Raw genomic sequence first — 14,007 nt, 5'->3', positions numbered from 1 at the left:
AATAGAAATTACTCCTTCCATCCCAAATTACAATAGTTTTAGTTTTTAGATACATAATTTTTGCTTTTCTAGATATATAATTTTTACTATATATCTAGATATAAACATAACGTACATAATCTAGTATCAAAACGAATTATAATTTAGAACTGAGGGAGTACCAGTATTCATGTTATTTGGCAACAAACTTACGGGAACGTGTATATAAAGTGGCAAAGACAGAAGTGCCTCAGAACCAGGCTACATGTGATGGACAATAATTGCGAGAAAACACAGCTTCAAGACTTTCACCGTATTATTCATAAACTCATGCTGGGAACCTGTCCTCATGTGATCCCTGTTTTCCTCATCATTTTGCACTAGGTGTGAATCAAACGGCCATACAAGGAGTCAGCCTATCCAGTTTCTATGAGAAGACGCACAAAATACATATACACCGCCACAACACTGGAAAAACTTGTCTAAGAGGCACCTCTGTGACAACATTACATACAGAAGACTACATCACATCCCCCACTTGCGAAGCTATTCTCTCGCAGCACGACAGCAAAATCATATTGAAGAACCAAACGGATTTACACTCGGATAGGCACTTTTCTACAATTGATAGACAGGGAAAAGAACCACTACCAAAGAATATACAATCATGGAATTGAATGGTCATCCTACCTTGGATGGTTCCAAGGAGAGGGTGGCTTGAATGGAAAACCCTGAGAAGCAGACCCATGTCCTAAATCAAGACTATGGAGTTGTTCCATCAGTTGCGACCTCCGCTCTTTGAAGAAATCTAGTCTAGTCGTTAGTTCTACCAAAGTGGAGGATGCCACCATTGGTTGCCTCCCATATTCAATGCCCTGGCATACAAAAATGTAAATCATCTCAAAATTTAGGCATTATGTCTGTATTTAACCAAAAAAATGGGCTATGAATTTCCCTACCTCAGCTAACTTTGGGACATTGATGGCCACAGAGGTGTTCTCCGTTGACATGCTTGTTGAGGCTTCTGTGCCTCTTGATTCACTCGAAGAGGCATCAAATGAAAGCTTACGGGTGAGTGGCCTTGAAGAACCATAAGGTAGCACGTGCTGCTTGATGTTTCTCCATTGTGATGACTCCATCGAACTCTCCTGCTAACATGATCCAATTTAAATATTGCCAGATGCAGCAGCATCCACCAACTTTCATCAGATTTAAAAGGGAATGCCACATATAACGAGCCATTTATCACATTGAAATTTCAAGTTGTTAGAACCACCAGTTGAATCAAAGCATTTGATAATGGATGATTATATAGAGTAACATGTTGTGACGACCAAGATAATGCTCAGAAATTTTTACTTTGTAGCATGCAATTCTGTATTCACACTCTGATATTTGACTGGTAACTTTCCGTACTAGGACAACTCAATCTCAACACATGGAAGTTTGATAATTATAAAACCTCCAGATTATTGGTACATTTTTACCAAAACATTGCAAACCTGTGGAAGTTAATTTTAAAATTACAAGCATGAAACTCCAATGGCTGCTTCTGGGATATTTGACTACTAAATAGATTTACTCAATCAAGGCATGATACCAGCTGGACAGTTTTTATTTTTCTGCTTACCAGGCATGAACAACAACAGTACCGTTCAAACTGAAAGTTTGTTATCAACATAGCATTTCCAAAGTGCGCTTAATCATGGATGCAGATAACTGGACAAGCCAAGCTATAGGGATTGAGATTTCAACAGGTTTCAGACTATCATTGAGAACAGGGTGTAAAAAGATAAGTCCACAACATACCTCATTTCTTTGCTTCTCTTGATTGCAGAAAGCAAGGTTCATATCAAATCCTTGTTGAACAAAGTTTCTGGCAGGACGAAAATACTATGTCAAATTGAAAAATATCTAGGGAACATGGCATATACAACACATGTCTAGAAGCATCGAACTGTTAATTGTGAATGCAGAAACAATGTCAGTGACAGTGCATGCATAGAGTCTATGTTATAACTTACAACCAAGTTCAGCATGATTCACTGATACAGTAATACTTAAGAAATGAATTTTCTCATATGGCATAAAACTGTTGGCAAGTCCCTTTGGATTCAGACACCAAAAACTACTGCTGCCAGAGATCCAGAAACATCTCAAAGGAACTTAAGAATAGAATTTGTATCTTACTGCTGCGAGAAGTGACCAGGAAGGCGGTGATGGCGATCATTTGCATCCACTGTAGAGCCAAACTGGTGTTGCCGTTGTTGATTGAGTTGGAGGTGAAGCTCTGCAACCTTCTGTTTTAACCTTGCAACATCAGCTTCAGCAAGAGCAATCTCCTCTAGCTCTGCCCTTGTCTAAGGTGAATAGATAGGAAAATGAGACTCCATAAAATAAAGCCAGCAAGTGTAGGAACAGTTCAAGCTTCAAGGTAGCAAGGTACCTTCACATCCATCGAACGCGCACTTGAAAACTGTCCAGAAGACATGCTCAACCCAACCTCCAATGCAGCTCGAAGATCTCTCTCAGCTTGTAGCTGTTCTTGCAACCTGGAGACCTACAGTTATAAACAGTTGCAGAAGTACCTTTTAGAACATTATAAAAGCCATCTATATAGCTGAACTATTCAACAATAACAGCATCAGGAAAAAAAATAAAGGGGGAAGTACCAACTTGACCCCTCAACTTTTGGAATGTTTAAGCCTCAAATTTAGCACAGGTAATATTTTTTACCCCTCGAATTTTTTATAAGTTACCAACAAAATATGTCCATATATAATTTCCATCTATCAGCAGGACCATAAATGATCAAACCCCAGCCTGAACCTGGTTCCTTCTGGTTACAAGAAATCCTAGCTAGGACTGAGAAATAAAAAATCTGTGAGACCTGGGTGTTTGCACCTACTCTAAAGAATCATAAAACTTGATTATGGTATCATAGGTATAGAGTGATACAAAACTAAAAATGGAAATGAAAAAGCAAAACAAATGAAAGCCAGCAGGAAAATCAAAAGACAACAGACACCTCATCTCCCAACAGACAAGTTCATAGTAAAAGCTCTAGAGAGTTTGAATATCCTGCTCCTAGATATGGGGGCCTATACCTGGAAGTTCAGGGTAAAAAGGACCTAACTGTGGGTCTGAGGGACCAAAATATACTTTCATCCTAAAACACACAACAAAGCATGGCTAAGTAAAATAGACAAGGCAAGGGAATGGGGCATACATCCTGTTCCAAAGCCAATCTGCGTTCATGTAGTGCTTGTTTTCTTCTTTCCAAACTCGCTTGTAGAATGGCATTCCCCCTAGCCTGAGAAGCAATTACTATTAGACTACAGGAAGCCACTACACCAAGGTCAATGAGCACATGTGTACTGTCTTCACTTACCTCTTTGGCAATTCTGTTTTGCAGATCATTCTTTGCGATCTCAAGCCTTTGAATAGCAAGCCTGAAATGTTTATTTGTGTAGAAGTAAATAAACTGAATCCTGGTTACATGCATTCTAGAAAAGACCAGGAAACTTCCAAAAGAAAGTGTGCTTTCTTTGTAAATCTTTTGAGACAGTTGAGGCAACATGACCAGAAAGCTAAGATAAAATTACCTTCATTATGCAACAAATCAAACAATATTACACATTTCCAACAAAGTAGTAAGCAGGAACAATACATATGCTACAGGACAAGAACTGCCATAAATGGTGGTATAAGATGCCCTCAATGCAATATTACTTCTCATAGTTACAAATATCAACAAAATCAACTGCATGAAAATATAGTGTAAACACATATGGTTAGTACTTTTAGTGGCAAAGAGCTTACTCTTCTTCACCAGATGAATCGACTGATTCCGAGTGTTGGCTCTTTCTTGCCTGCATGAATCATGCATATGAATCAGAGTTTTAAACCAGATTATACTTACAAAACCCCAAGAACAAAATGGAATTCAGTGTGCCAGAAAGAGGCTTTACTCATACTAAAAAATAAAGCAATCAAAGGAAAGCAGAAAAAAAAATTAAAGTAGATTTCTTGCTTACATTATTCCGTCCCCAAAAGTTGCTCCGCTTCACATGTGGGTGAGATCCATTAATTTTGTTTGACTGTCTCTCTACAGAATATTCAGAACTCTGACTAGGTACAGAAATTCCAGGATCAAAAGAAGAAAGGATCTCTCCCATAGACAAAGGAGTCTCATGACCAGATGTTGGATTAGAAGGATTGTTTTCACTGAGTAATGTGTCCACATTTGCTGATCCATTTTCAACTGAACGACTATTTTGTACTTTGCTCAAATCCACATTTCCTTCCAACACCTCTACAGGGCGTTCAGCATCTGACTCGTCAGCATTGACTGCCTGTTGTTCAATCCAGAAAAGGACAGTAAGCTACAGACAAGAACAGCATGGAAACTAGCAAGTGGCCAAATAGAGCATTAAATTTGGAATGTATCAGAACTTGCTATTAAAAAAACTAGAAATATCAACAGTGAACACAAGGGAATTTTGGAGCCAGAAAGGAATCTAACTGTAAGCGAGATTAGGGTGCATAAGCATAACAATGGATTGATTGATGATTCTGGAGTACAAGCATCTATATAATCAAGGGAACCCTAGGTTGGTTTATAGAAGTATAACCACCACCATGGGATCAACTTGCCTGTGATCAACCATCAGGAGTGCGCACGGCCTCTAGGCCCGGTGCAGCATGACGCCTGGTGGCTCAGAGGGGTCCAGCCGTATTAGATTAAAGCTATCTGTCTAACACTAACAAGCGAACTTGCTATCATAAAACCTGGAAATCCACTGCCAAACCTTAAGCATAAATCTTCCACGGATATATCCGAAATTTAACACGAAGCTTCTTGCATAAACTGTCATTTAATTGCATACACGCTAGATGCTGCTAGGCAATAAGAAAATTTGACAACATTTTCACTCAAGTCATTCATATGCAATAGGACACGTGCTACATGTCATATCGTCTTCTGTACGCTGTTACCGCATGGGCCAAAGGCCCAAGGAGAAGACATAGCAGGTAAGAAGTAGCGAGGTCCATGTAGCCGTGCCCAAACAGAAGATAAGACCAGTTAGCTTGCCCATTAAAGTTAAGAGGCTGTTAGGGATTAATTTCCTTTTAAATAGGTTTCTATTAGTCACTTGGCTATTAAATAAACACTCTATTTAAAGACAGGACAATTATCAAGAAAAGGTAAGCAAGACCTAAGAAGGAAAAGTAACTTATTGCTGTGGCTTGGGCTAAGGCCCCCGCCCAGCCATCTCTCTCCTTCCCTTCCACCACAAAAAGTCAATTCATAACATACACCAGCACCAAACTCAGATTCTTAATCACAGTTGCAGTAGTACTAAAACCACGGAACACCAAGTATCTGAAAGATCAAAAGAATGAAGGACACAAAACCGAACCTTATAGTCATAAAGGTCACTGCCAGCATATCCACTGCTTTCACTCAATTTTCCACTAAGTATACGTTCCGCACCATTGTCATCATCCATTTCTTGATCTACATCATGTTCTGCATCGTGGAATCCGTTGCCCTTGGCATCCAAATTCCCATCATCAGTTGATTCTTCAGTACCACTATCTTCAATTTGAGACTCGGGTGACAAGGAACATCTGAGGTGTTCATCCTGTAAAATTGGCAATCATAGATGATCATAGGGAACGATCCCTCTCATGTGCAAATTTTTAAGCACAACTAACAAGATATATGCTCAGATGGAATAGACTCAATTTGTAGAGCCTTCAATGCGGATAAATGCAAAGATTAAACCCAAGGGGGCTATACTGTAGATGAAAAAATCTTACATTAAAAATGCCCTCATATTCCTCTAAAAGAGTTGTGATGATGCCTTGAGCGCTGTTAGCAGCATTTGCAGCAGCAAGAAGCTGAGCAGAATCGTCACCATCCATATCAAATACCTCATCCATCTCACACTCACCAGCCAAAAGTGGACGCAACAGAAGAGGTGCCATACATGCAGCAACTGCTGATGCAGTCATTCGATTTTCAGAAGTATGAGATGCGATAGTGTGCATCATTTTCAAAACTCTACAACAAAAGAAAGAAAAAACATTACAACTCTTTGAGGAAAGAGTTTCTGTAATAATAACATGTTTCAGTAACCTTTAACCACTTAAAAACATGCTTCTCATATTAATAGCAGGGATGAAGAAAAATGAAGCAACTACAATGAAGATACATTGTGAAACTGAACAAACTAGACAAATATTGTGAAGAATAGGAGGATTAGTGATTATTTTAAGTGCAAGTAGCATCTGCAAGACAATGATAGCAGGCTCAGGCTCAGTAACCAGATATCACACATAAATGTATCATGCAGTGCATTTAGCATAAGCTGGCTGACAAAGGGAAATCTAATGACAAGATAATTTACAACAAAATAAAGAATGTAGATGTTATCCAGTGCTTAAAGATATTGTTATGATAAAAATGCAAAACTAACCTCTGCAGCAGCCTCCGGTTGGGCTCAGGAAATGTCTCAGATATAGCTGAACGCATAGCATTTATCTTAGCATCCTTAGCTTCGAGGCCTAAGCAAGTAAAAAAAGGATAGGAACAGTTAGCCAGATAGAAAACATCAAAATAATAGGAACACATGTAGAATCTTGGCTACGTCCATAATAACCATTTGAGTAACTAAAATGCTTTAGAAAAATTAACAGCCTTAGGAAATCTATAGATGCAACAACAACTAAGTTTTAGTCCCAAGCAAGTTGGGTAGGCTAGAGACGAACCCAACATGACCCACCAACAAAGAGAAATTCATAGGTGCGAGTTACTATAATTATATTTGGCCCATATCCACAGTAACCACTGTCAGATACCTGAGTCCTAAATAATTGTGCCAAGTTGGACAGCCATACTGTGTTGGGTTCCAAATAGTATCTGGAATGTCCCAAATAAATTTGACATGTCCAACACCATCACCTGAGTCGATTCTGAAGAGAGCTACCTTATGTTTATGCCAAAAAAAAACAGAGGGCTCCCTTCCCCGATATTATTTTTTATGAATACATGGGTGGTATCTGGTATAAACTATTCCCTCCAATCACAGGAGTGTCGTTTTGAACATGGATTCTGGCTACTAAATTTCTACTATAATATATTAACAAACCATAGCAAAATATATGATTATCAGGTTGACACTGCACAGAACCTAAACCACCACTCATGTGACTAGGAGTACCTGTTAACTACAGTAATGAAGAAGATAATTCATGGACAATCATCAGCACTGCCACACCATCCGTAACAAAATTTAAGACATATAATATTTACATCACATGCCAGAACATATACATAGTCAAAACAATTGGATCAAACTAAACATAATACTTACGAAAAGCTTCCAATAATGCTGTACAGCAAGAAGCAGGCACAGGGGACGATGGTAGCTCTCGAAGAACATGCTGCAGAAGCATTTCAACCAATACAATTAGTGAGAAACAATTACACGTGATCTTTGGAGCACCTAAGACATTGAAACTACAATGGCATAAGTACCTTTACACAGTCACCAACAATGTGAGCATCCTCATCTGCTGAAAACTCGGTCCTTCCTGGTACAGGATTCAAATGTTATACAGCCTAATCAGTAAAAAGTTGTCATACCAACATAAAGTGGCATGCACACCAATCACCTAATAAAAATGTTCGTAAGGCAGGTAAGACAAGCCATTGCAACCCCAACCCCAACCCTGAGGCAAAGGAAGCAAAAGGGAAAGTGATAAAGGAAAGGGAATGCTTTGCTAGCTCCCTGCATCTCATGCAGCAGCTCCTTCTCCTTTTCGCTCCGCATGCCCCTAACTGTCTGCACCACCACTCACATGGAATACCACCGCATCTCCCGTACAGGTCGACTCCCACCCCCACTCCCCTCGAGGAAGACTGCGGCCACAGTTGACTGGAGATTAAGCTGCCTGGGCCCATGGTGCTGGAGCCAGCGCGACGGCGGCTACTTTGCATTGCTGGCCAGTTACTTTCCTATCTTCTCCCTCCCTCACTCTTAATGAATTTGGCAAGGTGTCAAGGACACCCAAGACCTCACGAGCACCTTGTCACTCAGCGACACCTTAAGAACACTGTTTAATAATACTATTCAAAAGAAATTGATGCCAACCTTGCTCATATTCCTGCAACCTCCTGTCAACCTCTTCCACATCTGCAGCCTGCCGCAAAATTCCTTCCACTTTTATTCCTGCAAGAGTAGATTTGCAAAACCAATCAAAATTCATGTCAAGGAAATTAACATAGCAACATGTAAAGGCTTCAGGCAATATAGTTTTTGCCCCCACCATGTTTCTCAAGAAAGCGCAGGGCTTTTTCTAAAAAAGAAGGACTGCCATCAATATCCTCAAGTGCAAGCAGAATTGGCCTGCCTGTCACCAATGATTTGATTGGTCTCTTCTCTCTCCCTGCGGACAATGGGGAAAGGCATCATTGATTAAGTTCCAAAGTTGTGAAGGATTAAATGAAACAGTTTAAGACACCAACAGTTTGGAACAGCTCCTTCATATGTGTCAGCTGTGTCATTACGAAATATCCCATTATGTCCCATCACAAGAGCTGCATTTGGAGCTTGTGCGAGAGCTTCTTCCAATGCTGTTTTCCACTCAAATAAATCTTCAGAAGTTTCTGCCTGTTTTACGATTTACGCAGCGGTGAACATTTTGAAAAAATATAAACGGCACAAAAATGTGATTTGTTATTAAAACTCTCATTTTTCATCAGAGGAATCTAATTATCAGGTTGAAAAAGAAATGCAGAGTACCTTAAGAGTGAATGCACGACCATCACGGCCATCTGGGAAAAGTACGGTTAACAATTTCTTGTCTTCTCTGACTACAACACTGCAAATGAGAAGTGCTCTTAGTACAGTATTCCTGATGCACAACCCCGACAAAAAGCAAGATAAAAAGGGAGTACAAGAATGAGATACATACCTCCCAGAATTATTCAAATCAATTCCTCCAAGAGTAACATTCACTTCACCGCCTCTCTGGGGCAAGGTATTCTACAATTCCAACAAGAAGTTACTTGTCAAGTGACATAAGGTGTGTTTAGTGCTTACACGAGATATAAATTGGATGGGTAGAATAGTAAGAGAAGAAAAGAAAGGAAATGGTCATCACATAGTTCAACTAAACTCCACTAAGAATGTTGGGGAACAAGAGCAAGTTGCTCCCTGCTCGGCACAGCTAAGAATCTTGCTTCATGGGCTAGAATAGAATTGGAGCACAGGGTGTAGTTGTAGTGAACAACAGGCCAGGGGTGAAGGCCTCAGCACCGATAGCAGTCATGAGGGTGGTGTTTGTCTGGTGAAGGCAAAGAGATATCCTTCTAATTTCTGCTTATTATGTTTCAATGACCCTCCTCTCTTTGAAGAATCTGGAACTAATCAATAGAATGCAAATCTATTTAAAGAATCAAATCTCTAATTTCCTTATCTAAGTTAGCTAACTTAATGTGCAATAAACAAATCCTCATTGTGGACCTGCTGCTGCATTATAATAACATGTGGTTTATCATTCCCAAATAACTGGATATTTGATGTAATTAATACACACAACTATCATATCCAATAGCATAAGAGAATTCGTATACATCCAAAGCAAGGAAAAAGCAAAGTACAAAAGGAGAAGCTGCGGCACATGATACCATTATTTGCTGCGTGCAAGATATATAGTGCAAAAGAGCTTGACATATAAAGATATCAGATAGTGTAATCACTAAGCTGTCTGCAATGAGGAAGTGAACCAGTGAATACTCATGCATATTTTTAGTTTCTGCATGCATGCAAACAAAATATGAATTTCAAGGATGCAATGTGGAGAAAAGTATCCAAGTTCTAACCAAACAGATCCATAGGCAGTATCATTGTAGCAGTTTTTGGAAGTCTACACATTTACCCTCAAATTCTTTTTAAGTTGTACACCGGCAAGAACTGAGATGTTACATGCCACGGAAATTATTTTTGAAATCAGTAACATAGAAGTTCTAATCTGGCAAAGTATAGAATTCTGCCAATAAAGAAAGTCAAGTACAGAGGTACTAACAGGATCACTCTTGAAGAAAACCAATGATGTTCGGGTGAGGATGAACCAACGCTTCTTCCATGATTTCCATCCAATCCCTGAAAAGCACAGATGCATGAGTTCTCTTTCGCATAAACACTAAGAGGTATTAACAGAAGTAAACATTCATACAAGAGCACAATTAACCATGTGGAACTGAACCGAAAAAACTAGTGTCTCACTTACAGAATGTGATAAAAATTTTAGAGCCGATGGATGGAGGGGTTATTGAGTTGGTTGATTTGCAGTCAAGTGAAAAAAGTTCAAAGAACTAGTGCCTAATCCATGATAACAGATTTCCATTTTTGTTTCCCACATTTTTTCTCGAATGGCGCAGGAGGACTGCGCATCATTTCATTTGAGATAGAAAAAGGAAAGAGTACAGGGATTGGACCACCCCTGTACTCGGTACAACTCACACCACTAACTGATTCTTACAGAAATCTGGAGACACTTAAGTTGCTAAAATTACTTATATAACAGCAGTCACTTTTAGTACATACTGAAATCAGGAGAACAGGAAAAAATCTTGATACAAGCATTGATGATTTCTTTTCATGCGCGAAGCAGCCTTTTATGTACAATTCAGAACTTTTTTGAGCTCATGGGGCACATGTTGTTATTGATAAATAGTTAAATACTTCATTTTGATTGCCCCATCAAGGAACTAACATGACATGAGCTCTGTATGTGAAACACTGTGTTGAGAGAGAATGATAGGGGATAAAGGTTTACCTTTGGATGATATGAAGAGAGGTCCACTCTTGAAGACCTGTTTGGAATGGTTACGGCATCAGACATGTAGTAATACAAACAGCAAATAATGAATAGAATCAACGAGACTACAGTGTGTAGCCCACCCCAAAATCCTAGTTTTTAACCATGTACTATCAAAAGGCCAATCCAGTGTAAGTAGTATGGTCAGAGCAATAATGAAAACATCCTGCCCAGTTAACTACTTCAAATTCAGCTCTAGGAATAAATGTAGCAAGCATGAACAGGTCTTAGGAGTAACTGAAGTGGTTCATTTTCATTGATTGATGTGTGCTTATTCAAAAAAAGATGTTGTCATATAAGTATCTTAGCTGGCACATTAACGCCAATTGTCTTTTCCGTATTTCCATGAAGTCTACATGTTTGCAGCTCTAAGACCATTGATCCATAAAGAATGTACACATTTTGCATGATTGATGTCAGGTCTGCAACAATAAGTGTGTTTTCATATCACCCCCTCCTTGTACTGTTGCTTCTTCCAACCACAGTATCACTTGCTGCTTCATTTTTTGCTCCTTGTTGCATACTGTGAATACGCTAACCTGAATGCCGGATCTGCCTTTTCCAGACTGCCAACTTTATAAATATCACTTATCTCAGCAGCACGCCAAAATACCTTGTAGCATCCTTCGCCCAGTCACACCATTTAACCGGAATGACTGTACATATCAGTTCTCACTTCTCAAGGCAGAATAACACCCACAATGCTCCTCTCACCACCGTGCAACCAAAAAAACCACCTGTAGAAATGCACTTCCCCTATGTTGTATTTGCACAACACCCCGATGCTAAATTCACCTACACGGAATCCGAATCTGAGCTGCATTGCCAGTAATCCACCAGTATCATCATCAATCCAGACAAGCGTAGGCACTGAGGACCCCCCAAGGGCGGAAACTCTACGGGCCGTCACCTACAACGCAATCCAACCAAGGTCCAACCCGGGACCTAATAATAGTAGTAGAAGCTGCGACTCCTTCCAGGACAATAGCACAGTGGAGGAGCGCATCCTTGACGCTCAAGCCATGCGAACTCCACAAGCAGGCTACCGGCCACCCACTCGATACACGAAATGGTGGGAGGCGCCCATCAGCATCAGATACCAAAACCGCACCAAACCCCCTCAACCCCCGGCGCACACGCACGCACACACGCAAAGGAAGCAAGGAAGCGAGCGGAACGCACCGTGTTGCCGTTGGCAGCCGCGGCGCCGCCACCTCCGCGCTGCTGGTACCGCTCGAACGCCGCCCCCGCCACCGGCGCGGACGACATACCCGCGCTGCCCGCGGCCGCCGGCGCCTCAGATCGGCCGCGCCCGCGCTACGGCAGCCGCCGCATTGGATCCGGGGCAGCCGCAGCCGCCGCCGCCGATCTGGCGCGCCTCGGAGCGGCGGCGCCTAGGGTTTGGGTTTTGGGCGGCGGGTTGTGCGGCGAGGAGGCGGAGGCGGAGGAGGTGGTGGTACGGCGAGGGAAGGGGGGAGGAGAGGAGAGGAAAGCGACAGAGGTGGTGGCGCTGTGAATGCGATGGCAGCAATGGCGCTGTCCGTCTTTCCCTTCCCTCCCCTCTCTCGTCCAGGTCCAGCTACGGGCTGGCCGCTTTGGAGCCTCTCGGGCGGAGTGGGGGGCTTGCTCTCTACGCTTTCTCTCTCCGTAAGCTAAGCCAGCGTTCGGAGTAGGTGATGCGTGTTAATTTTTCGGCTAAGCCCCTGCCCGCCTGGCCCAAGTACCTTGGGCCCTCTCCAGTATTATTTTTAATCCGCCTGGTTTGAAACCAAAGAGGTTACATTGGTAATTAGGTAGATTTGCTCCCGAAGCACTGGATTAGGGCAGCCGGTGGATGGGCTAGAGCGGGATCGTCGACCCAAAGGTCTTGTGAATGCGATGGCAGCTACCTTGGTCGACACACGAGCTCTGCAATATACTTCATCTGTTCCAAAATATAGTTAATTTTAGCTTTTCTAAATTTACAGTGTTTACTGTGCATTTATGCATCTAAATATAATATATGTCTAGATACGTATCAAAATCTATAAATTTTTAGAAAAATCAAAACGAATTATATTTTGAAATGGAGGGAGTAGTTTCGATGGTTCTACTCCCTCACTCTTTAGTTACAATTTATTTTGAACTTTTTAATACATAGCAAAACTATGTGTCTAGATACAGTGTACATCTAGATGTATAGTAAAATATATGTATCTAGAAAAATTAAAACGAATTGTGATACAGATGTAGTATGTTGGAATTTGATGTGGCTTCATGCAAAATACAAGACAGTTCAATCGCTTAAAACCTCGTGATTGTTTGAAACGACTCGTACACGTCCATGAACTCCACTGATGTACCCTTTTTACCGTGGGACTTCACCGTGTCCTTTGTCAGTAGTAACAAGTGGGCGTCACTGAAATCGTTGTATACGTGTCAAGTGGGGACAATAATAATACATATAAAAAAAAGAAATCCCATGGCTTGAGCCTGGGTCAGTGCCTCCCCATTTTTTAAACGTCCAAGGGCGTATTAGCTAATGCGTAGAATGCATGTGTTTTAGTGTTCAGTGGGGGTGGTGGGCTGCCTGCCTGCCTGCCTGGTTGGGCCGTTGAGAAGCGTGTGGCCCCCCGATCGATCTCCCCTTTCGCTTTCCCTTTAGTTTTGTTCCTTTGCTTACCTGCTACAGTTACCGGCGAGCTGGCGCGGTGGGGCGGGGGGCAACGGATCGTCTCGTGTCCGGCCTCGGGCGCGCCGGCCGGACCACCGCAGCCGGCGCGGTGCACCCTCGCCTCCCCCGCCTCGTGTCCGCGTCGTCGTGAGCGCCGGGTCCGGTGGGCGTCCCGCCGTCCCCTGCAGGAGGCTAGCTGGAGCCCGCGAGGGGTCGATCGCGCGCGTCCGTCCAACAAGGTCGAGGTTCCGCCGAGCTGTCGCGGGCCGACACGTCGTTGAACGTATTTTTGTTCGGGCACGTACGTACGTTCGTGGGTCCTAGCCGTATACTAGGTGCGTAGACGAGGTTGAATCTGTACGGTGTGTCGTCTGAGGTAGGGGTCTAGTGGATCCGGATCATCCAATGCAAGGCCTCGCTCCATCAGAAAAGCTGTGTTTATAATTTTTCCCCTTTAGTTACTACATCCATTCTTAGTATAT

At 41.9% G+C, this 14,007-nt stretch overlaps 1 protein-coding gene across 2 annotated transcripts; it reads right to left on the bottom strand.

The window, feature by feature from the left end:
- Nucleotides 1-260: 260 nt before the first annotated feature.
- LOC112875332 (rho GTPase-activating protein 7-like) lies at nucleotides 261-12,500 on the bottom strand. 2 transcript variants are annotated; one of them, XM_025939147.1, is made up of 22 exons: nucleotides 12,055-12,500; nucleotides 10,831-10,867; nucleotides 10,078-10,154; nucleotides 8,965-9,035; nucleotides 8,793-8,871; nucleotides 8,516-8,660; nucleotides 8,317-8,436; nucleotides 8,142-8,219; nucleotides 7,526-7,581; nucleotides 7,362-7,431; nucleotides 6,465-6,552; nucleotides 5,806-6,049; nucleotides 5,403-5,627; nucleotides 4,017-4,334; nucleotides 3,802-3,851; nucleotides 3,371-3,431; nucleotides 3,209-3,292; nucleotides 2,426-2,539; nucleotides 2,170-2,339; nucleotides 1,789-1,855; nucleotides 939-1,130; nucleotides 261-854 (listed from the first exon to the last, which is right to left on the bottom strand). In XM_025939147.1, the coding sequence occupies exons 1-22, from the start codon at nucleotides 12,139-12,141 to the stop codon at nucleotides 666-668; spliced, it is 2,622 nt and encodes an 873-aa protein (XP_025794932.1). In that variant the 5' UTR covers nucleotides 12,142-12,500; the 3' UTR covers nucleotides 261-665. The 2 variants fall into 2 exon arrangements, with proteins under 2 accessions (XP_025794932.1, XP_025794933.1); XM_025939148.1 differs by having other exon boundaries at nucleotides 939-1,127; nucleotides 12,055-12,499.
- Nucleotides 12,501-14,007: the final 1,507 nt, after the last annotated feature.

The sequence above is a fragment of the Panicum hallii genome, chromosome 9, assembly GCF_002211085.1.
Source record: "Panicum hallii strain FIL2 chromosome 9, PHallii_v3.1, whole genome shotgun sequence".
NCBI lineage: Eukaryota > Viridiplantae > Streptophyta > Magnoliopsida > Poales > Poaceae > Panicum > Panicum hallii.
The sequence above is the reverse complement of the archived record's forward strand: the minus strand, read 5'-3'. Positions and strand labels throughout refer to the sequence as shown.

Excerpts from the sequence above, each read along its gene's own strand:
- LOC112875332 (XM_025939147.1), bottom strand. The coding sequence starts at position 12,141 with ATGTCGTCCGCGCCGGTGGCGGGGGCGGCGTTCGAGCGGTACCAGCAG. Across the intron at positions 5,628-5,805 it reads AATATGAGGGCATTTTTAAT|GATGAACACCTCAGATGTTC; the intron begins GTAAGATTTTTT and ends CCAATTTTACAG. Across the intron at positions 2,540-3,208 it reads GATTGGCTTTGGAACAGGAT|GTCTCCAGGTTGCAAGAACA; the intron begins GTATGCCCCATT and ends TTATAACTGTAG.